The sequence below is a fragment of the Dicentrarchus labrax genome, unplaced genomic scaffold, assembly GCF_905237075.1.
Source record: "Dicentrarchus labrax unplaced genomic scaffold, dlabrax2021, whole genome shotgun sequence".
NCBI lineage: Eukaryota > Metazoa > Chordata > Actinopteri > Moronidae > Dicentrarchus > Dicentrarchus labrax.
The window spans coordinates 33,918,587-33,940,494 of NW_026136704.1; the positions used below are offsets into that span (position 1 = coordinate 33,918,587).

General features: G+C 40.4%; 3 protein-coding genes and 3 non-coding genes across 7 annotated transcripts; 2 read left to right on the forward strand and 4 right to left on the reverse strand.

Moving 5' to 3' along the window:
* The first annotated feature begins 575 nt into the window (after positions 1-575).
* tmem116 (transmembrane protein 116) lies at positions 576-13,853 on the forward strand. 2 transcript variants are annotated; one of them, XM_051399383.1, is made up of 11 exons: positions 576-1,377; positions 2,854-2,900; positions 4,516-4,579; positions 6,234-6,365; positions 10,373-10,477; positions 10,744-10,793; positions 10,888-10,970; positions 11,137-11,301; positions 11,536-11,680; positions 11,761-11,840; positions 12,337-13,853. In XM_051399383.1, the coding sequence occupies exons 1-11, from the start codon at positions 1,318-1,320 to the stop codon at positions 12,525-12,527; spliced, it is 1,122 nt and encodes a 373-aa protein (XP_051255343.1). In that variant the 5' UTR covers positions 576-1,317; the 3' UTR covers positions 12,528-13,853. The 2 variants fall into 2 exon arrangements, with proteins under 2 accessions (XP_051255343.1, XP_051255344.1); XM_051399384.1 differs by having other exon boundaries at positions 989-1,377; positions 10,888-10,971; positions 11,166-11,301.
* On the reverse strand, positions 7,987-8,058 carry trnae-uuc (transfer RNA glutamic acid (anticodon UUC)). The gene has a single exon. It is a non-coding gene; the product is annotated as a tRNA-Glu (tRNA).
* trnae-uuc (transfer RNA glutamic acid (anticodon UUC)) lies at positions 8,707-8,778 on the reverse strand. The gene has a single exon. It is a non-coding gene; the product is annotated as a tRNA-Glu (tRNA).
* trnae-uuc (transfer RNA glutamic acid (anticodon UUC)) lies at positions 8,963-9,034 on the forward strand. The gene has a single exon. It is a non-coding gene; the product is annotated as a tRNA-Glu (tRNA).
* A 1,747-nt stretch (positions 13,854-15,600) lies between the features above and the next one.
* On the reverse strand, positions 15,601-17,407 carry LOC127362983 (uncharacterized). Its single transcript, XM_051399412.1, has 4 exons — positions 17,239-17,407; positions 16,614-16,758; positions 16,280-16,388; positions 15,601-15,805 (listed from the first exon to the last, which is right to left on the reverse strand). Exons 1-4 carry the CDS (start codon positions 17,315-17,317, stop codon positions 15,680-15,682), a joined length of 459 nt encoding a protein of 152 aa, XP_051255372.1. The 5' UTR covers positions 17,318-17,407; the 3' UTR covers positions 15,601-15,679.
* Positions 17,408-18,980: 1,573 nt separating this feature from the next.
* On the reverse strand, positions 18,981-21,465 carry LOC127362950 (E3 ubiquitin/ISG15 ligase TRIM25-like). The gene has a single exon (XM_051399352.1). The coding sequence runs from the start codon at positions 21,378-21,380 to the stop codon at positions 19,713-19,715; it is 1,668 nt and encodes a 555-aa protein (XP_051255312.1). The 5' UTR covers positions 21,381-21,465; the 3' UTR covers positions 18,981-19,712.
* Positions 21,466-21,908: the final 443 nt, after the last annotated feature.

Here is a 21,908-nt window from a genome sequence, read left to right on the forward strand (position 1 = left end):
CTGCCTGGTTCCTGCTCACAACATCATTTTCTCATCTGTTCCTGGAAAACCTGGAAAATAATTCCAGTTGTGGAAATTGAGAAACAGGACTTTCTATCAGAGTTAGTGAAGATGCTGAGCGGCAGTTTTCACATTCATCTGCTGAAATGTTAAAGCTTTAATATTTGGATCAGACTCCTCTCTCCCAGCAGCAGGTGGCGCCAGCAGGCAGTTAGCAGAGGATGTGAATAAACACACACACTATAATTACATTGAGACTATGCAGTGTTACAGATTCAAAATAAAAGTTACAACAAACTGACTTTTAATCCCTAAAACACAAGATCCTACATTTCCCATAATGCAACTGGATAGTGTGTTTTCATAGAGCCTCCCTGCAGCAGTGGAAGAAGTATTTACTACCACACTCAAACTCTCATCAGCTAAATGTTCTCAAAGTATGAAAAGTAAAATGTTCACTGTGTGAAGTTTCATTGAGATCAGAGTACACTGAAGTTCTGACAACTTCCTGTTTCATGGCGATATTTTATGACAAAACGCCACGGACACGCTGTTAGTCCAAACCCCAAAGTTTGAATAACTTCTCACCCTGAACGTCTTTAGTGTGTGCTCACAAACTTTGAAGTTGATCTGATCAATCCACTAGGAGAAGCACATGAAAGAATAAAGGATGTCATTTCCTGTTGTCAGTAGGTGGCGCTGTGGGTATGACACCACGCCACGCCACGCCACGGACACGCCCTTCACCGAAAACTCAAGATCTTGACAACTTTTCCCCGTGAAGGTCTAAAGATCGCACCGACCAAATTTGAAGTCGATCCGATTAATTCTCGATGAGGCGTTAGCACATTAAATAATAATTCCTTCAGATACAGAGAGGTCATCTCGGCGCTCAGGACTCGAACGATGGGAAGGATTGTGATGATTAATGCACCGAAAGAAAAAGGGAAATGAAGAAGCAATGAGGGAGGGGCTCTGAACATCAGCACATAAGAAACAGAAATACTGGATTGTATTTGAAAAACACCTTTTTATGTTAAATCCATTGTGAGGTATAAAAAGGGACGTTTTGGTCTGCGGGTGGCGCCGGAGGGAAAGGTCAGCAGCTCCTGGGGGGCGTGGCCAGTGTGAGACAGTGGGCGGAGTCAGTGGGAATAAACCCAGCCTTCTGCCTGTGAGCTGCAGGATAAAACCTGCTGCTCCTCTGAGGCTCTGAGGTCCAGATCCAGGTTCAGGTCCAGGTCCAGATCCAGGTCCAGGTCCAGACTGAACCCTCGTCTTCATTTTAACTTTTTTTTTATCTTTAAAGTTTCCAGCATGTCGGTTTTTCCCAACAGCAGCGAGAAAAACACCACTGGAGCTCAGGACTGGACGGAGGTGAGAGTTCAGAACTTTCTTCAGTAAAAGAACTGCAGAATAATATTGATTATATTATTGGATCACAGTTATTGATGAATTATTGTTGCTGCTGGGTTGTTTCATCCACTCGTTCCAACCTTTTTCCTTAAGGGAGCTCTTTTCTATGGATATTGCATATTATATTTAATAATATCAATAACAGCTGATACATTGATCAATGAACACAAACAGTGAACTCAGTAACTGCAGGACGTTTAAAACCAGAGATCTGGATGAGTTCTGGGCAGATTATATCCTGTAAATATTGATCAGAGATTAGTTTTCCTGATATTTTTATATAATTCTCCGTCTGTGTTCTGTATTTTTATCATTTTTAACAATCTGATGAACTTAATATTCTTCTTGTTTTGTTCACATAGATGAACAAAGTGCTCAGATACAGGCTTACCGTGTACATTGTGTAAGTTTTCTTAAAATCAAAAAGGCATTTTTTGGTTTTGGCGCCCCCTGGTGTTTGGGAACCAACGCTTCAATCTATACTGGTTATAGAACCACAATATTTATCATTAAATACAGTTTTTATGTTTTATTGAAGACAAAATATGTTTGAGACGTTTTTTTATGAACTTTACTAGAAAAAATAAATGATTTGAAGAATCAGGAGTGTTGCTGTTGTTGTTGTTGTTGTTGTTGTTGTTGTTGTTGGCCTTTCTTACCATCAACTGTGCATAAATTATTATATATGAACTTAATACCGGTTATCGTACTGCGTCGAAAAAGACCAAAGGAATCAGTTTGCAATGATAAATCCTCACAGCAACAAGAACAGAACGAAGCCTGCAGTTCATCAGATGATAATAAAATAATAATAAAGGATTCATTTGTTTGCTCACCGGAGAGAAAACTGTAAAAATATCTGTCTGATTTCCTGAATGTTAATGAGCTGCAGAAACATTCAAACAATGAGTTTCAGTCGTGTCACACTCGACTCTGTGGGGTTTTTGTGTCTCGCCTTCTTCTCCATTTGAACACTTTCATTCTCCAACAGCTACGGATGATTTAAAGCTCAACGTAAAGCTCCAGTGAGGATCTATCAGTACAAATGTAATATAATATCCATAGCTATGTTTTAATGAGTCTATAATCACCTGGAAATAAGAATCGTTGAGTTTTTGTTAACTCACAATTTTATCAAACACTAAAGCCACTAAATCCTACAAACTATATATATATATATATATATATATCTTATCTTTTCAGCACATAGTGTGTCTGAGTACAGGAAGGAGGACGTAAAAAAGGGGGCGGGGCTTAGGATGAGTTTCCTCATGTAGAATATTTGTTGACACGTTAACAGTGATTTGCTTTTACTTTGAAACTTCCTCAGTTCATTTCCTGTACACTAAGGATCCTGTTAGCCTGAATTAGAGAATAAAAGTGGTTTTAAAGCTGCGGTGGTGATTGTTGAACTGATCTGACGTGTGCTGTCTGCAGGTGTACGAAGCGGTCAGGTGGATCCAGCTCGCCATGGCTCTGCTCAGGTCAGTTCTCAGACTGTGTTTAAAACTGACCGTAGTCTCCCTGACGTCCCCCCCCAACAGGAGCTGAATGAAGCCGGGTTACCTGTGGCAGCACCCACCTGTCACTCAAAGCAACCACGCCCTTAATTACACATAACTTGAATCCCTGATGTAATTTAAACGCGTGAGTTGTACAGATGTCGTCAACGTGGAAATTATCTCTAGAGAACAAAAGTTTGACAGTTTAATATGAGGCCTTATGGAGACTCACTGCTGGAGCCAGCCTCTAGTGGCCGCTGGAGGAACTGCAGGTTTTAGCATTTTCATAAATGTTATTTAATGAGAATTATTAAAATGGAAAAGATGAAAAGCAGCTGAAAAGAACAAATTAACTCAATTTGAGATCATTTAAGGAGATTTCTGTTCCCCCTCAGCACATTACGCCTCCATTTCTGGGTCATCTACGCTGCAAATGATAAACAGGAAGGAGGTCAAAGGTCACAGCACTCAGACAATCAAAGAGGGAAAAGTTGCAGTCAGCTTGAAGTAATCCGATTACGGCTCCTTTCTTCTTCTTTTATTATCTTTTAATTCTTGCAGCTTTTTCCCTGAGGGACATTTTGAGTTTCTTTAAGTTAAGTTTGTTTATTAGATGATAAATATTTATTGATGATAAATATTTATTGATGATAGATATTTATCAATATATTTATTGATCATAGATATTTATCAATGTATTTATTGATGTATTTATTGATGATAGATATTTATCAATGTATTTATTGATGTATTTATTGATGATAGATATTTATCAATGTATTTATTGATGTATTTATTGATGATAGATATTTATTGATGATAGATATTTATTGATGATAAATATTTATCAATGTATTTATTGATGATAAATATTTATTGATGATAGATATTTATTGATGATAGATATTTATCAATATATTTATTGATGGTACATATTTATCAATGTATTTATTGATGTATTTATTGATGATAGATATTTATTGATGATAAATATTTATCAATGTATTTATTGATGATAAATATTTATTGATGTATTTATTGACGATAGATATTTATTGATGATAGATATTTATTGATGTATTTATTGATGATAGATATTTATTGATGATAGATAATTTATTGATGATAGATATTTATTGATGATAGATATTTATTGATGTATTTATTGATGATAGATATTTATTGATGATAGATATTTATTGATGATAGATATTTATTGATGATAGATATTTATCAATGTATTTATTGATGTATTTATTGATGATAGATATTTATTGATGATAAATATTTATCAATGTATTTATTGATGATAAATATTTATCAATGTATTTATTGATGATAAATATTTATTGATGATAGATATTTATTGATGATAAATATTTATTGATGATAGATATTTATTGATGATAGATATTTATTGATGATAGATATTTATTGATGATAGATATTTATTGATGTATTTATTGATGATAGATATTTATTGATGATAGATATTTATTGATGATAGATATTTATTGATGATAGATATTTATTGATGATAGATATTTATTGATGATACATATTTACATTGTTTGTAACAGCAGTCTGATATTTGCAGCGTTCTGGGTTCGGCCTCCATCATCGTCTGTGTGATGTTACAGAGACTCAGCCGCACGCCGGAGGTCAGTCGCTCCTTTTATTCTGTTTATTCTGCTGCGATCTCATCACGCTGATGTTCGGTTTCAGTGGGAGGAAGTGGAGGCGGCCATCTTTAATGTGGCTGGTTTATACAAATATAACTGAAACCATCAGTCCATTAATCAATAAGTCCACTGACAGAGGTTCGTGGTTACCAGGGAAAGAATGAGGAACTAACTGAACCATTAGTTAATGAGAAACACCTAATCAAATGTTATAGAGTAGCCAATGATTAGCTAATGATTAGTTAATGATGAGTTAATGATGAGTTAATGATGAGTTAATGATTAGTTAATGATGAGTTAATGATGAGTTAATTATTAGTTAATGATTAGTTAATGATTAGCTAATGATTAGTTAATGATGAGTTAATGATGAGTTAATGATGAGTTAATGATTAGTTAATGATGAGTTAATGATGAGTTAATGATGAGTTAATTATTAGTTAATTATTAGTTAATGATTAGTTAATGATGAGTTAATGATGAGTTAATGATGAGTTAATTATTAGTTAATGATTAGTTAATGATTAGTTAATGATGAGTTAATGATGAGTTAATTATTAGTTAATGATTAGTTAATGATTAGTTAATGATTAGTTAATGATGAGTTAATGATTAGTTATTGAAGAGTGGGGTAATATGAATGTTGATGTCTTCCAGTGAAGGCAGACGCTGTTATCTCTGACTTCTCGTTCGGCTTCTCAGATTTTGTGCCTAAACTCGCTGCCGTATATCGATCAAACTGAGACTTTACTCATTACTTCCTGCCAACAGTAACTAGTTACACTACTAGTTATGTGGGTAATTGTGTCCGACGATTGAACTCAAATCAAAGTGATAAAATATTTCCAAACTAGTTTCCTCCATGATTACAAAAATGAATCCAAGGATGAGATTGATTGTTGGATTTCAGAGTAAAGTAATATTGTAACTGAAATGTATTAGTAATTAGTTACACTACTAGTTACTGGTGAAGGTTATGAGTCACTGCCCAACACTGGAAATGAGTAACTAATGTTTAAGTAATTAGTAACAAATGAGTCGTGACTGGTTTTGGTGAGTATTTCACAGATATTGATGAAGTAATCATCACTTAATGATTCATTAATCTGCTATATAGCCCTCCATTAGGAATTATTGAGTACCTACTTATTAACGATTTATCAGTTATCACTCGTTTTCTTAATTAATTAATCATCAACTAATCAATGGCTACTCTATAAAATGTGATTAAAGGTTACTCATTAACTGATCAGTTGCTTAATGGAGGAAATAATCGGCCTCTAGATGTGTTGCCAACCTAATAATCTTTAGTTGAGGTAATTTACTTTTCTTCTTTATAAATAATTACATCTTTAAGTAAATATTCTGGATTTTAAAAATTGTTCAGCGAGCTGCAAATCAGATTTTCATTATTTTGGTTCTTGAAAGTTAAATAGTTGCAAATGAATCAGAGTTGCTGCTGAGAGAAAGTCAGTCTATATAAGGATTCATACTTAAAGGCCAAATTTATGACAATCATGGGTCTTAATTGTTGCATTAATTTGAATAGCCAGGATGATTTATAGCCTATTTAATAGTTATTAACCCATATTAGTCCACACTGCACACTCACTGTTAATGTCTGTGTGTGTAGCTGCAGCCTCTGTTCCTGCTCAGTGTGTCTGACCTGCTGCTCGCTCTCTGTTGGCTGATCGGAGCCGCTCTCTTCTCCCAACGCCGCAGCAGCCTGAACACACACTGCTACCACCTGCACACCGTGGAACAGGTAACAACACTGCAACACACTGCAACCACTGCAACCACTGCAACACACTGCAACCATTGCAAATGGACCTGTACTTGTATAGCGCCTTTCTAGTCTTCCGACCACTCAAAGTGCTTTTACACTACGTGCCACATTCACCCTTTCACACAGTGATCGACAGTTCCATCGAACAGAAACTAACATTCACACACCAATGCACGGCATCGGGAGCAATTCAGGGTTCAGTATCTTGCTCAAGGATACATGTGGCACCAGGAGCTGGGGATCAAACCCACAACCTTCCCATTAAGGAACGACCCGCTCTGCCTCTGAGCCACAGCCGCCCTGCAACATACTGCACTTTTCATAAAATAAAATGCGACACATGGTTACGTACGCAGAAACCAACAAACTTTATCGCTCGTACAAACACACGACTTTATCAGTGATTTGGGTGAAACTGGATCAGATTTTATGGAGAGAATATTGTCTGGTTTTCCCTCTGACGTCCTCCGACTGCTCTGCCTCAGCTCCGTTACACATTAGTGTGCAACCGAGACAGACAAAGGACAGTTTGATGGTAGCGGCATAGAGGTGAAGTTAGAGCTTCCAGAAGAAGCTAACAGTAATGTTAGCTGCTGCAGCTTAGCATTAGGATACCAGGAGTCAAACCCAGCAATAAAACCACCTCAGTCCTTTATTCCCTGTCCTCAAACTGTCCTCCAGATGTCCTCCGGTCTGGACCTGCTGTTCACTGGGAGCTCCCAGTCCCACACAGTCAGCTGCTGGACTGGGGAACAACACCACAACAACCTCCTTACCAGTTTTTACAGGAAATGTGAAGATATGTGGAAGCAAACAGCTTCATGTGGACTGTCCCTATGAAAATGCATATGGCCTGGTTCAGTCAGTAATATTAGTTAATCAGCAGGTCAGTCTTCATGCTGATGCTTTTTGTGGAAACTTTTGTGCTTTTTCACAAATGTTTGAAGCTATTCTCGGACTTCCTCCTCATCAAAACAAACCAATGTTTCCCTAAAAGTCAACCAAAAAAAGGAACATTAAACAACAGACGGTTCACAAGTGGAAAATCTCCACTTCCTCCTGAGAGATACAGGAAGCTTCCCTGTGTTCTACCACAGGAGCTGATTTTAAGGAATGACCCACAGTCATCGTGAGCTCAAACATAAGCACAACGTTTCACTCAGTGTCAGCTTCCTCCAAAGCAGCAGTGTGAGATTTACTTCCACTCACCCTCAGACACATAGAGCTCAGTGTCCGGCTGCAGCCGATCATCGTCAGGGTTCGGTCCCTGCTCCCAGGGAGCTCAGCTCCCAAATGTGAACGAATGCAATCATCCCTTCTTGACTTTATGTCCCATATGATCTAGCGGTCAGGATTCTTTCTTATTCTTTCACCCAGGCAGCCCAGGTTCAACTCCCGGTATGGGAATTTAATATTTCCCAAACTATAACAGAGATCTGTTTACATAGCTCACTTAACTTTTAACTCAAAGGTTGATCAGGTGTTGCTCAACATGTTGGAAACTCTGTGTCTTCATGGGTCAAAGTAATGAAGTACTTCAGTTTTGGCTGAGTATATTTATGTAACTAACACAACTCATTTATCAGACACATTAAAGTTCCCATACCGGGAGTTGAACCCGGGCCGCCTGGGTGAAAACCAGGAATCCTGACCGCTAGACCATATGGGACATAAAGACAAATGCTATCACTGTCCTGCTGCCCCAAACACTATAGCTATACACAGTGTTATAACACTATAACGTAGATTTTTCTCGTGTAAAACAGTTAAATTAAGATTACTGACTATATGTCCAGATTATAACACCATTATTTTATTGTAACCATCAGTTTCATTCTGTGTGTCACATATGGTCTAGCGGCTCGGGTTAATCCTCTAGTAAACTCATTGCAGACATAGTAAGCAAAACAACAGTTGGCAGTGAGACTCAATCAATGTGATAAAAACTCCTCGTGTAGTGATGTTGTCTGTCTATTCCACCAATGTGTGTAATATCTGCGACCTTGCGTTCTTGTCCAATCACTGCAGTTTAACCAATCATAGCAAAACTAGCAATATTATTCTCACTGGAACAAGTTGCCTTCGATTTTTATCAGGATTCCTGGCTTTCACCCTAGCAACCCGGGATCAACTCCCGCTATGGAAACTTAATACTTCCCAAACTATAACAGTGATCTGTTGACATAGCTAACTTATAAGAAATTTGATCAGGTGTTGCTGAATGGGTCAAAGCTACTTTTGTAATCACATCAAACAAACATGTCCATCTGTACTTACGCAACTGGACAGCACAATTTACTTATCAGACACATTTAACTTCCCATACCGGGAGTTGAACCCGGGCCACCTGGGTGAAAACCAGGAATCCTGACCGCTAGACCATATGGGACATAAAGACAGATGCTATTCTGCTGCCCCAAACACTACAGCACCAAATGTGGATGAACACATTCACTGATTTTATTCACCAACGTAGATTTTTCCCGTATAAAACTGTTCGATTAAGATTACTGACTATAGGTCCAGATTATGACCTTATTGTTTTATTGTAACCATCCATTCTCCTGTTTATCTCCCATATGGTCTAGCGGTCAGGATTCCTGGTTTTCACCCAGGTGGCCCGGGTTCAACTCCCGGTATGGGAACTTTAAAGTGTCCTATAAGTTAGTTGTCTCTTTCAGTTGATTGAATACATGTAGACACACAACTGTTTAACCCCCGTTTGGAAACTTAATACTCCCCAACCTATAAATGATAACAGTGATCTGGTGAAATTGCTAACTTAGGAATGTGTTGTTGTGCACCATGAATAAATTCAGTGTGCAGCTACGTTTGTAATCTAATATATTGACCTCAAACAAATGAGTGTGAGTATATTAATGCAACCGAACGGCACATTTAATTTATCAGACACATTAAAGTTCCCATACCGGGAGTTGGACCCGGGCCACCAAATGCAAAGACGGATGATTTCTGGGAGATAATTGTCTCAAAATCCAAACAAAGTGGACATTTTTCATGGCACACACATTGTTGTTGTTAACCAGCTCCTGTTTCCAGTGCTCAGGATTCCTGGGACCTTCTTCATCTCCTGGTTCTATCACTGGGTCATTTAAATATCTGTTAACTGCTTGTTTGCAGTCAGGAAGTGAAGAGCAGAAAGGATGTGTTGTGATGAAGCTCCCTTCAGAGCCACCAGAACAGGAGGTTGCTCTAAGGAGCCGCCGGTCTACCGCCGCCTCCATCGGGTCGTTCGTTTGTGTCATTGTGACGTTGGAATTGATTTGATAATTGATTGGTTGATTATAGATGAGTACATTATCTTGTTTCTGGGGGCCTCACCGATGTCTGTACATAAGCAGAACTTTTATGACTTTATTCAGTGATTCTGCTCAGCTTCAACTTCCAGTGATTGATGGTGTTTCCTGATGGATGATGATGTCCGTTAGCAGGTTAGCTAATAGCTACGAGTTAATGTCCATCAGTAAAGTCCCTGAGAGTGGAGGCAGAGAAGCTGCAGGACATCAGAGGAGGAACCCGAAAATATTCAACTTTCCTTCGCGACAGAAAAAGCACTTTCAGACAGAAACTAGCCAACGTTGGAGGTTGAAAACATTCAGAGCCGTTTGACACATTGGTTTCTTATTCAGAGTATCTGGCTGAATATTCAGTTCTACAGTAAACAGATCTACTGATTGAAACCCCGTCCTGTCCAACTGGGTCAGTTAGGGATGAAATAGAGCAGCAGAACCAGGACAGACCACAGACTGGATGTAAAGAGGGAAATCACCACAAAAACATTCCTGACCTACATTTATTGTTCAGAAGCATCGACCCCGAGGTCAGCTGCTGGTTTTATCTCTTCATCTGTTCACAGTGTGACACGAGTGCACACAAACAAGCTCCATGGGAACAGTTATTATATGGTCGCTCCTTTCAGGTGAGATTTCACTCAAGTACAAACTCTGTTTCTGTTCTGTCAGATCCTGTACATGGCCTCCTTCTTCTACACACTCAACTATGTGTGGGACCTCTACAAAGGAGTCAGAGAGCAGTTCTACAGCTGCAGTAATGGATACTCTGTACAGGTACCACCAACACAAAGTCTGAGCCAAATGTGTAACTGCTCCTTTAAATTAAGAGCCCTGTGTGATTGTTCTAACTGAACCTCTCTGACTTATAGGGTTTGTTTGTAGTTGTAACTCAGTTTCTCGCTGAGAGCCAGAAACCGCTCTCACGTCTGTAGTGTAACTATGAGCCACTGCCTTAGCTTAGCTTAGCTTAGCATAAAGACTGGAAACAACCTGCACCCACCAGCGGCTCTGAAGCTCATCTCAGTCATCTTTTTGTGCAGTTTTCCAACAGAATGAGCACAGCTGGCAAAACGACTGCGCTGCTGTCAGGGTGAGAACACTGTGGAGTCACATTTCAAACCGGTGTGCTGACAGGAAGTGAGATAAAATGTATTTGACCTCGTCTGGTCCTCTTGTGTCTGCAGTCTCATCCCTGTGCTGCTGATGACGCCGGTATTTATACAAGGAAACATCAGCCAATGTCAGGCCAACTTCAGTGAGCCCTACAGGTGAGGAGAGAACCAGACACAACGCGTTGTATTTAAAATGATATCACTCATGAAGTACTAAAGTCAGAAAGTAATGTAGAAAAACTGTAAAGTGTTTAATTTCATTTAAAACAGAAGCTGAGTGAAAATTGTATTTGACTTTTTACATTTGTGTGTGTTTGTTTTGACCCTCGATGTGCACCGTACTAAACCAGGTGTCTGCTGATGCACACCGGAGCACTGTATCTCACCTCAGAGCAACACCAGCCAGTCAGAGCCTGCAGCCTGCTGCACACATACAGCATCGCCATCTTCCTCGCCACCTTCTTCCTCACACTCGGCAGCATCATCGTGAGTTTACACGTGTGACACAACACGACAGGAACATCACATCATCGCACTGCAGCTACACGACAGAATACAAAATAAAAATCACATGATGTGTCTTAACCAGGTGTTTTTATTAAATCTAACATGGCGTGACGCGATGAGTGACTTGAGGTGAGACAGAAAAGGACTCTGTGACTCTGTTGTGTGTTCATTTAGAGAAACTGACTCGCGTTGTATGAATCTCTCCGGCACCAGGTCCTCGTGGTGAAAGCCTGTCGTATTTACAGACGGGTTGTGACATCGAACGGTTACCTTGGCAACCAGCAGCGGGCGTCCTTCCGTGTGATGGACCGGCGGATGCTCCTGTACCCGCTGATCTTTGTCCTCTGCTGGGGTCCAGGTTGGTTCCTTCATCCTGATCACCATGGTTACTGAACAGGATCTGAATCTGTATCTGAGGATGTTTCTGTGTCTCCTCAGCGGTGGGTCTGGCGTTTCTGCGGGTGGTGAAGCCCTCAGCGGGTCAGGGCGGGGCCGGGGTCGCCCTCTACATCTCACAGGTCAGTCTGCAGCAGGAAACCCCCATGAAAGTTATCTGGAAGTTAGCAGGTTCATTTAGTAACTGATGGTCCCATTTAGAGTAAAACAGACCATAAAGCAGGGTATCCTTTAGGGCGGGGCTACCTTGTGATTGACAGCTCATTCTAGAAATAGCGAAATAGAGAAATATCAAATTTGGATATTTGAGTTTTTCCACTGTGTTTCCCCGTTCGGTAGGATCCGGATAGGTTCTGAAATACTGGGCTCAGATGATTAAATCAACACTGTAAGATTTGTTCTGATTATATTACAACAGCAGACACAGCGAGCAGCTAATATCACCAACAGCAGGAAGGCCAGCTCGCCGTCTGTCTGCGGCCTCTTACTTCTTATTTCTGTTTCATGGGGACCGAGTATTGCTTCTAAAGGGTATTGAGCCAGAATGATCCACTAAAATGTGCAGGACCACCTCATGTTGTCTGTCTCTGCAGTGACTTGTGTGTCTTCTGTCCTCAGGCTTTCACCTCGGCCTCTCAGGGATTCCTCAACTGTCTGGTCTACGGGTGGACTCGAGCACGTCTCCGGCGAGCCGGCAGGAGGGTTTTGTCTCGAGACGTGGACACTCAGACGCCACTGCTGAGGGCGCAGAAGGCGAGAAGCTACCAAACACTCCGCAACATCAGCTGAAAGACCAGAGGACAGACTGAAAGTGAAACTGAGCAGGTGGCTTCTGTCATCTGCAGCAGGGACTCGAGAGGAAAGTCTGAACTTTCACTTTAAAGCGGGAGGGAAAACACCATGGCCGTCTGTGCAGAGGACGGAGACTTCCTACTCCGACCCTGAACCACCGAGGCAACAAAAAGGGAAGCAGAAGAAAGAGTGGGAGTTTACAACAAGAGGAAGAGCGACGATGAAAACAGGATTTGAAAGAGAAAAGGCTGCATTCACACTATAAAGTCAAAGCTCACAGGTGGTACAGTTTGCATGCAACAGAGAACAAAAACATTTTCTAGCTTAAAAAAGTCCCTTCAACCTTTCATATCGACACAAAGATGAAAAATACATCGAACCTTCAAGGTTGATGCTCATACTGAAGCCTAGTTCTGCACTGATCTTGCAAGTGAAATGAAGTTGGAGGTCTTAAATTCAACATTTAAGAGTTTTTGGGACATGCATAGAGCAGCCCATCCGGGTAACTTGCCCTTGCATGATGACTCCGCCGCCTTTTGGGTGAAAGCAGCTCCTCTAAATTGACTGGCAGTGAACGCAAATTCTAAAACTGAGAGTATAATAGCATGAAACAAGAATAATGTATTGCTTTATAGCTACTAAATGCTATGGCAAACAATTAAAGGTATATAATATGTACCGTAATATGTATGAATATAATATGTTATTTCTACCACTAGGGGGTCTCTCACATCAAAACAACAGCAACTGGTCCCAGGTTATGTTATCATGCTAACAGACTGAGCACAAAGGGAATATGACACCATTAACAGGTGACCGGTGAAACGCAGCGTTACCTGAATAAAATGACAGATTTCTCTGAGTTTGAACATTGTTGGAAACATTTGGGTTATAGTGAATTATTAAGATTAAAATACTCTCTGCTCCACACCATCAAACCAAACTCCATTCTTATAGTGGCTGATTTAGGGCCATATATCTTCACAGTAAAACCTTTATTTCCACCATCACTGAGACTTTTTACTGATTCTCTTCGATCTACAGATACAATCTGCTCACACTGACTCAGTAACGTCATTAACTGACCTGTGAGGAAGACACAGACTGACTTTACCTTCACTCTTTGACTCTGCCAATAGGAACTTGCATGTTTACTCTGAAGAGGGACATATGGCTGTTCTCATCTGAAGCATCCTGAAGCCTTCTCAGTTTGTTAGTGATTGAGTGTGATTTGTTCAAATGTTTGTCTTTCCAAAGACTGAAGAAAACATTTAAGTTTCCTGAAGAAGAAAGATTTCAGTGTGTTTTTCACGCTGCTGAATAAACTCAATGTTTACATTGTGCACTTTGAGTTGTTTGGTTCTTTTTGGTCAAACTATAACTAAAGTATGTACAGTTTACAGACGACTCTGTGACCTCACAGCCTCTCTGGGATCCTCGGTCCCACATTGCTGCTGACCAACCGTGCAGAAACTGACGAGGCCGTCACATCACATGACCCTCAGCTGACGCAGGAGCTCATTATGAGATGTTCAGAGGAAAGGTGGGGGGGGGTACTGTGGGCGTTTGGCCAGAATAATCTGCAGAAGAACAATGAATTTCCTCTTCAATCAGACCTCAGCTTATCTGAAATACTGAAGTTCATAACACCGCTGCGGGAAGCCGACACTGCGGAGAAATCAGAACTGAAGGTGTGAAATTAAATGTCGATAGAGTAAGTTCAGGATGATATTCAAGAGTGAATCATGTAAAGCTTCTCTAGCGGAGTCTCAGACTGACACTAAAGAACTGTTCATGAGCTGAATATATGTATATATATATATATATATATGTCCCCTTTAACCTTGAGAAGTGGAAATACTCTTAATTTATCTAAAAAAATGTAAAGTGACATGTTCAGGCCCTGAATTTGTCAAGTCTGTTAAGTCTTTATGTTTGTTAAAAAATACATATAATGAGAAATATCACTCACTCAATCCCAATTAGATTATTGGAGATTATTTCCAGGATATTTTGGTCATCACTGGCCCAAGATGTGTACTGAAAAACTATTTAACTAACTAAAACATTCATTATCATAAAGTAGCCAATTAAATGTTCTATGTGACAAACAAATCTTCACCTTTGGGAATCATTTTTAATTATTTGGATGCATATTTGGGTTTATGATGATAAATAAACTGGAATCTTATAAGCTATACAGGGTCAGTTTTGTAATGATATAAATTAATTTAAAGAAAATGAGTCAGTGTAACAAACTGGAATTATATTACCAATAATTAAAATACCGCACAAATTTAAGTTCACTCAAAACAACTGAGTTGGGTTTAATTCATGTGAATGAGTGACTCTAGTTTGTTTGGAGGGTAAATTGATGTTAACTTCCTTTATTAAGACGCGTTGGTTTTAAAGGTTCACAGAAGTCTTGTGGAGGTGAATTTATTGGAAAAATAATAAGATACTGATACAGGATTCACTGAAACTGCTCACAAAAGCTTGTATGAATTGTGTAATCTTTGCGTAATGTGTGGCACACTCTGCTCGGGGACACCCCAGTGTGGTGACATAATCTCTGTCATCACAACTGATTACACACCTACAACCGACCGTCTGTTCTTGTGCATGAACGCTGCCGATCGGAGGCGAATGGAGCTCCAAGAAAGAACAAACAGGAAGCAGCGAACACACAGCGGCGGCCTGAGTCTTTGCTCTCGGACAGGTCAGTTGGCGAACATCCAGCAGATAGCGTCCACACACACACACACACACACACACACACACACACACACACACACACACACACACACACATCCATGTTGGGAAAGAACAACACAACAGTGCTCTCTTGTGTGGTACACTGTAAAAACTGATGAGTTGACTGATGCCTCAAACTAATATATAGATTTATTAGGTTTTTTAAATTAATTGTACCATTCAGCTAACTGAACTTACATCTAGCAAGTATATCACACTCCAAACTTCTTTAAAATGAGTGAACAGAATTGATCTGAATAAAGTCACTTAGTCTTTTCTCATGTCCATTACAAAGCCCTGCAGAGCCCTCTGGTGGAATAAAGAGCACATGACGCCTTCTGTGAGCTTTCAGCTTTATTATCTGTTCAGCAGAGAAGAGACAAACTGCAACTGCAACTTTCATAAAGTAGAAGAGTCACTGATTCATCATTCGACGAGATCCCAGGTGACAGTTATCGAAGATGAGGCTGTAGTCGGAGCCGCCGGCCGCCACAAAGTCTGCAACGGTCTTTGTCCCCTGGAAGTCCAACGTTTGAACAACCTGCACCAGTGACAGAAATCTATTTCAGTTTGAAACTGAAACTGCTGTTTTATAACTTTTATATATCAGTCCACATTGACTCAATAACATCATTAACTAAAGCTACAGATCTTTTCTTTTATTGTCCTCATTTGTTGAAAATTGTAAACTAGCTTTTTAAAACTGTCTGATTTACAAAAATGCAGCTTTTAGGCACTTTTACAGTACTTGTTTAACTCCAAAGGAGGCGTGGTCGTTCTGAGTACAACACAGTGTTTGTATGGCTACTCTCACCTATAGATATTATCATTAACATATAAAGATGGCCGCTCCACCTCCTCCCACTGTACAGATATTTCTCGTCACTGTGAAGTTTTAACTTCAGGTGGAGGCCTCTCTCTGTACTGTATATCATTTTCTATTTGTGTCATTTTGATTTATTTAACTGTGCAAAATGAAAACAGAACTTTTTTTTGGAAAAACATAAACCTTTACCCTCCAGTCTGAGCTCATGTGACGAGCGTTGGTCACCACCGTCTGAGAGGAGACGCCATAGTTGCCTCCTTTGTGGATGAGCCATTGGGATCTGTCAGCCAGCGTCACTCTGAGGAACAAACAGCTCTAAACAATCTCCGGTTGTGTTTGTTTATCGTCTAACACCTCATTTCCTGAAGAACTGTAAAGGCGTCCCTCAGGGTGCTCTATTATATATAATAATATAATATATACATAAATATTATATTCCATGTCTGCCAACGATCTGATGCTATGAACCATACGAAGGGTTTTATCTACCAGCTGAATGAGGAATGTGAGACTGTGGACTGACCTGACTCCAGAGTGGCTGAGTGGTCCCAACACAAAGGAAGTTCCATCCAGCGGCCTCTTCATCCTCTCAGCCTTGAAAACCGCAGAGTTGTACAGCCTCCTCAGTTCTGACCCTGACAACTCGTAGTTGTGGTTGGGGGTGCCGCCTGTCAGAGCACAGATCAGTTAGTACTCATTGGGGGTCTGCGTGGATGTGGTCACATCAGGATATTACAATTTGTGTCTTTCACAAATTCAGTTTAATTTTATGCAGTGAGACTGTAAAGCTGCATCAGAGCTGACCAAGTTAGTATGGCACTATCATTTAGGACTGCAGAGCTGGAGATGTCTGGATGTTTAGTCTCTGGTATCAAACTCAAAAACACTGAATGCTACAATTCCCATAATGCAACTGGATGCCTTCATCAGACAGCCACATCTTTCAAATACCACACCTTAAGTTATTGTGTGGTCCCTTGTAACGAGTTTATCTGGAAAGTAACTAAAGACAAATGTAGTCTGTAATATCTGCCTCTGAGGTGTGGTGGAGTAGAAGTATAAAAATGCATAAAGTATCTTGAATTATGGAGTACTTGAGTACTTTTATGTTTATAGTAATACATTCTCAGACATCTGAAAGGACTTACCGCCACCAGACGAAGACTCCCCAGTGACCGCCAGCAGAGTCAGAACCAGAGCGCAGAGGAGCATTTTGAAGGAGATCATTGTTAAGGATTATAATCTTGTCCCAGTCACAGCTCAGGGAGACATCCAGCTGACCCTTTATAGTCCCGACACCCCTCCCTATTTGGACACAGATATTATTTATGTCCTACTTGCACTAGTTAATTAATAACATCAGAGGCTGTTCTTTCTGCTATTTCCACACTGCTGACAGGGAAACCCCAGATTTCATCACAGCAGTGTTGATAGCAGGAGATTTCAGGGAGAATCAGTTCCAAGAACACAATGAACCTGTACCTGCATGAGAGAGTGGAGCAAAGGGGGCTTCACAAAATGAACAAATGAGGGATCCAAACATCAATTTGGAGGAAATTATTTTCATACAACTAACAATTTAAATGTTAAAGTATGAAAAACATGTTTGGAATTAGTTTTACCTTGGGTAGAAGTATTTCAACTCATAGAGGCCTTAGTTCCTCCACTAAAAGGGAACAATCCCCAACATAAATCTGATTACAAAATCTGTAAAGCATGGTTTCTCAACTGGTGGGTTGCGACCCAAAACCGGGTCTTCGAATGTGGTAAAATAAAATAAATACATTTCTGACTTTTATTTTGACAGAAAACTTTCAACAAATGTTTGTTAAAGCAGTGTTTCCAACCTGAGGGTCAGGACTCCCAGTATGGGTCGCCAAAGCTTCGCATGGCCTTTTTGATTTTTAAGGTGTGTTAGAAATATACACAGTTCACCTGAATCTGATCTCTTCATACACTGAATTTTTCAGTGAAGAAGTCTATCTGTAAGGTTATCTGTACTTTACTTTATCTATCTTTATCTTTATATAGTGACTTTGCTGAAGTTACAGCTGCTCTAGAAACAATATTTATGTTTAAAACATAAATTCTAGTCCAGTTCAGTTCATTTTTCTTTCTACTGTCTGTCTATATACTGGAGGTCACATCTGTAGGTATGTGAGCCAGCTATATGCTCTAATGCTTCTAGTTTGAATTCATTCTTAATATGCAAATAAAAAATAAATCTCTCTCCTCTCATCTTTTAACGTATATGTGGCCCTAATACTCCTTCGTATAGGAACCTAGAAGTTGTTGTGTTTTTTATTTCACTGGAGACAGAAAGGGGACGGTCCAGCTCTGTATGTGGTAAGGAAGGTTTCAGACAGCAGAGGCTCATTGGACTGAAGGGAAATATTAAAACGTGTGCAGAAGTTCTTTAGTGTAGATTGTCCTCTGTAATTCCAATAAGAAACAGCAGGTGGAGCACACACACACACACACACACACACACACACACACAATGAATGAAATGAGCTCAAGTCCACAACTACACGATATCTGTTGTTTCATTTCAGGACTCAAACTGGACCCAATGAATTCTGATTATTTGTCCACTTTGTTCAGCCTGTGTAATAAATCCTCTTTATTGACTGAGTGCACAAACAAAATGTTGGTTGTAAAAAGCAACAAGTGATAGAAAACTCTGCTCATTTCTCTGTGACGAAGCTGTTTTAGTGAGGAAAGTTGAAAGGACAGAGACTGACTGACAAATGCTCTTCTGCTCTGAACATGAACTCTGAACTTTGTGGTGTTTCAGGAGGAAAACTGCCTCAGTTATACTCTCATATTAGTTTCACAGTTTCTCCATCAGCTTTGTATGAGACCCTGGAATGAAGACAAGAAGAAAATACTTTGTTCATGTTTGTTTATTCATGATGTAAAGCTTCAGTTTGTTCACACATCCCATCAGTAAAGTCTGTTCAATGACTCTTGTTCAATGAGTTCATGTACAGATTCACTTCATCCACACAATCAGTTTGTTGGAGCAGAATCTCAGCTATGTACAAGGAAATAATCAATCATCTGCTTATTGATTATCATCCTGCTGAATACACTTTTATAATCCCTCATAGTTCCTCATTTGTACGTGGATTTGGACAACAACAACAACAACAACAACAACAACAACAACAACCAAATAAATGTGATTATAGATTTCTTTCCAAAGCGGTGAGAACAGAATATCTCCGATAAAGGAAGGTCTGCTGCTTTCTCTCTTAGACCCATACAGTGGAAGAGAAACAACAACATACAAATACATCATTACAAATATTCAACAAACACAAGTTTACATTTTCATGCAGAGAAATATCAGTTCAGGTAAACAACAGTCATCATGAGCAGTGATAGGCTCCATGGCTAAACAGACACAGGAAGGAGCGCCACCTAAAGACACTCAAACATTTACAGAACAACTAATGAGAAGATGTCAAAGTACCGCCCACAATGTTTGATTGACAGATGATCTCTGTGCAGTGAAGAAATGCCACAACAATCAGCTCTCAGCAACAACGATGGAAACAAAACCATTTGAAGAAATGAAACACAGAATTTAACCCACTGTCCCTGAAATCACTTCTGTCTATTTCAGTTTACACAACTCAGCTGTGGATCCATGATATATAGGCCAAAGTCCAGCATAGAGAGGCTGAGTGAATGTGGTCTGGACTCTGAGGAGGAGAGTCATGGTTTCAGAGACGCTGTAGAAGGACAGAATACCTGCACTGTGATCCAGGTACACTCCAACTCTGGAGGACTGAGGACCTGAGACAGGAGTATGGACACTGTTGTAATAAAAGTTATAACCATTTGTGAAACATTTTAACATCCAAGATTTGTCATTGAATCCAAATAAACATTTATCTGTCCTCCCTGCTCTGCTGATATTCTTGTATGCGACTGCTACACGAACTCCATCCCCTCTCCACTCCACCTCCCAGTAACAACGTCCAGTCAGACTCTCTCTACTCAGGACCTGAGGCCAGTCAGTGAATCTGTCTGGGTGACTAGAATAAGACTGTTGTTGACTCATTAATGTTACTTCTCTGTTCCCCTCAGATAATAACAGCCGTGTGTTTACTGTGTTTGGATCCAGTGTGAGTTCACGTGAATATTGTAAGAATCCAGCTCTGGTCTTGGGCTCTGGTTGTGGCAGTAAAACATCCACTTCAGTCACTGTCAGTGAGACGTTTGTCCATTTGTCCCTCAGAACGTCCTGTAGTTTATCTCTGAGCTCTGAGACAGCCGCTGTCACATCCTCAAAGTACCTCAGAGGACGGATATTGATGCTGGATGTAGATTCACTGAGTGCTGACAGTGAGGGGTAGTTGTGTAGAAACTGGTTGTGGTCCTCTGTGTGTGACAGCTTCTTCATCTCAGCGTCTTTCCTCTTCAGCTCAGTGATCTCCTGCTCCAGCTTCTCCTGAAGCTCTTTGACTCGACTCACTTCAGTTTCCTGCTGGGATCTGACCTGCTGCTTCACATCAGAGCTTCTTTTCTCCATGAGACGGATCAGCTGAGTGAAGATCTTCTCACTGTCCTCCACTGCTTTATCAGCAGAGCGATTGATAGCCTCCACCTGCTGTTGAAGCTCCTTCACATCTTTCTCTCTGTCCTGGATTCTCTGCTGGATGTTTTGTCGACTCACCTCGAGCTCTCTCTGCCTCTCAGTCCTTTCTGCTGCAGCTGAGACTGTGTCGTGGCCTTTATGTTCATCCACAGAGCAGAGATAACAGATACACTGCTGATCAGTACGGCAGAACATCTTCATCACCTCATCATGACGAGAGCAGATGTTCTCCTGGAGCTTCTTGGAGGGGTCCACCAGCTTGTGTTTCTTTAATGGAGCCACATCATAATGAGGCTGGAGGTGTTTCTCACAGTAAGAAACCAGACAGACCAGACAGGACTTGAGGGCTTTCAGTTTTCTCCCAGGGCAGACATCACAGGCCACATCTTCAGGTCCAGCATAGCAGAGATCAGCAGGAGCAGCTTGGAGTCCAGTCTTCTTCAGTTCCTCCACTAAATCTGCTAACAAGGTGTTTTTCCTCAGGACAGGCCTCGGTGTGAAGGTCTGCCTACACTGAGGGCAGCTGTGGATTTTCTTCTCATCCTCTTCATCCCAGAAGCTTTTAATACAGTTCATGCAGTAGCTGTGTCCACAGGGAGTAGTCACCGGATCCTTCAGTAGATCCAGACAGATCGGACAGCAGAATCTTTCTCGGTCCAGCTGAACTCCTTGCTGCGCCATTTCCCCTCTCAGTGACAGCGACTGTCTGAGTTTCACTTCCTCAGAGCTGAAACTAGTTTGAGCTCTGATGTAATCAACAGGTGTTTCTGCAGCGAATGGGGGCTGTGGGCTCTTTCACATCACCACATGTTGGTTACACCCATCTTCAAACTGTAGATCTAAAGGGGAGGGAACAAGGAAATATGTGTGCAGAGAGGAGCTCGCTGTGTTTGAGAACAGGAGGAAGAGGGAGGGGTTATCAAGCTGTGGTTCATTCCAGGAAGAGGAGCAGCGCTGTGAATGTGAACTTTGATCATCAGTCAAACAACCACTAATAAAGACAATAATGTCAGTGTTCCTTATTTTAAATGATGCAATCCTAGACTGTCTGTAAAAGGTGTCAGAGATGAGGACTGTAAACACAGCTGCATCACACGGTGCCATTTTATCACCTTTGTTCTTCATAAAGCAAACAGTCTAAAATCCAAGACTCCCACTTCAACTTCCTACAGTTTGCTGATGATAGTTAGTTAGTCACAGTTAGCATAT

Bases quoted from the DNA above. Each gene is read 5' to 3' on its own strand.
- tmem116 (XM_051399383.1), top strand. From the start codon at position 1,318: ATGTCGGTTTTTCCCAACAGCAGCGAGAAAAACACCACTGGAGCTCAG. The intron at 6,366-10,372 runs GTAACAACACTG...CTGTTCTGTCAG, and splicing joins ACCTGCACACCGTGGAACAG to ATCCTGTACATGGCCTCCTT. The intron at 10,794-10,887 runs GTGAGAACACTG...TTGTGTCTGCAG, and splicing joins ACGACTGCGCTGCTGTCAGG to TCTCATCCCTGTGCTGCTGA.
- LOC127362983 (XM_051399412.1), bottom strand. From the start codon at position 17,317: ATGATCTCCTTCAAAATGCTCCTCTGCGCTCTGGTTCTGACTCTGCTG. The intron at 16,759-17,238 runs GTAAGTCCTTTC...GTGCTCTGACAG, and splicing joins GGAGTCTTCGTCTGGTGGCG to GCGGCACCCCCAACCACAAC. The intron at 15,806-16,279 runs GTAAAGGTTTAT...TCACTGGTGCAG, and splicing joins ACATGAGCTCAGACTGGAGG to GTTGTTCAAACGTTGGACTT.
- LOC127362950 (XM_051399352.1), bottom strand. From the start codon at position 21,380: ATGGCGCAGCAAGGAGTTCAGCTGGACCGAGAAAGATTCTGCTGTCCG.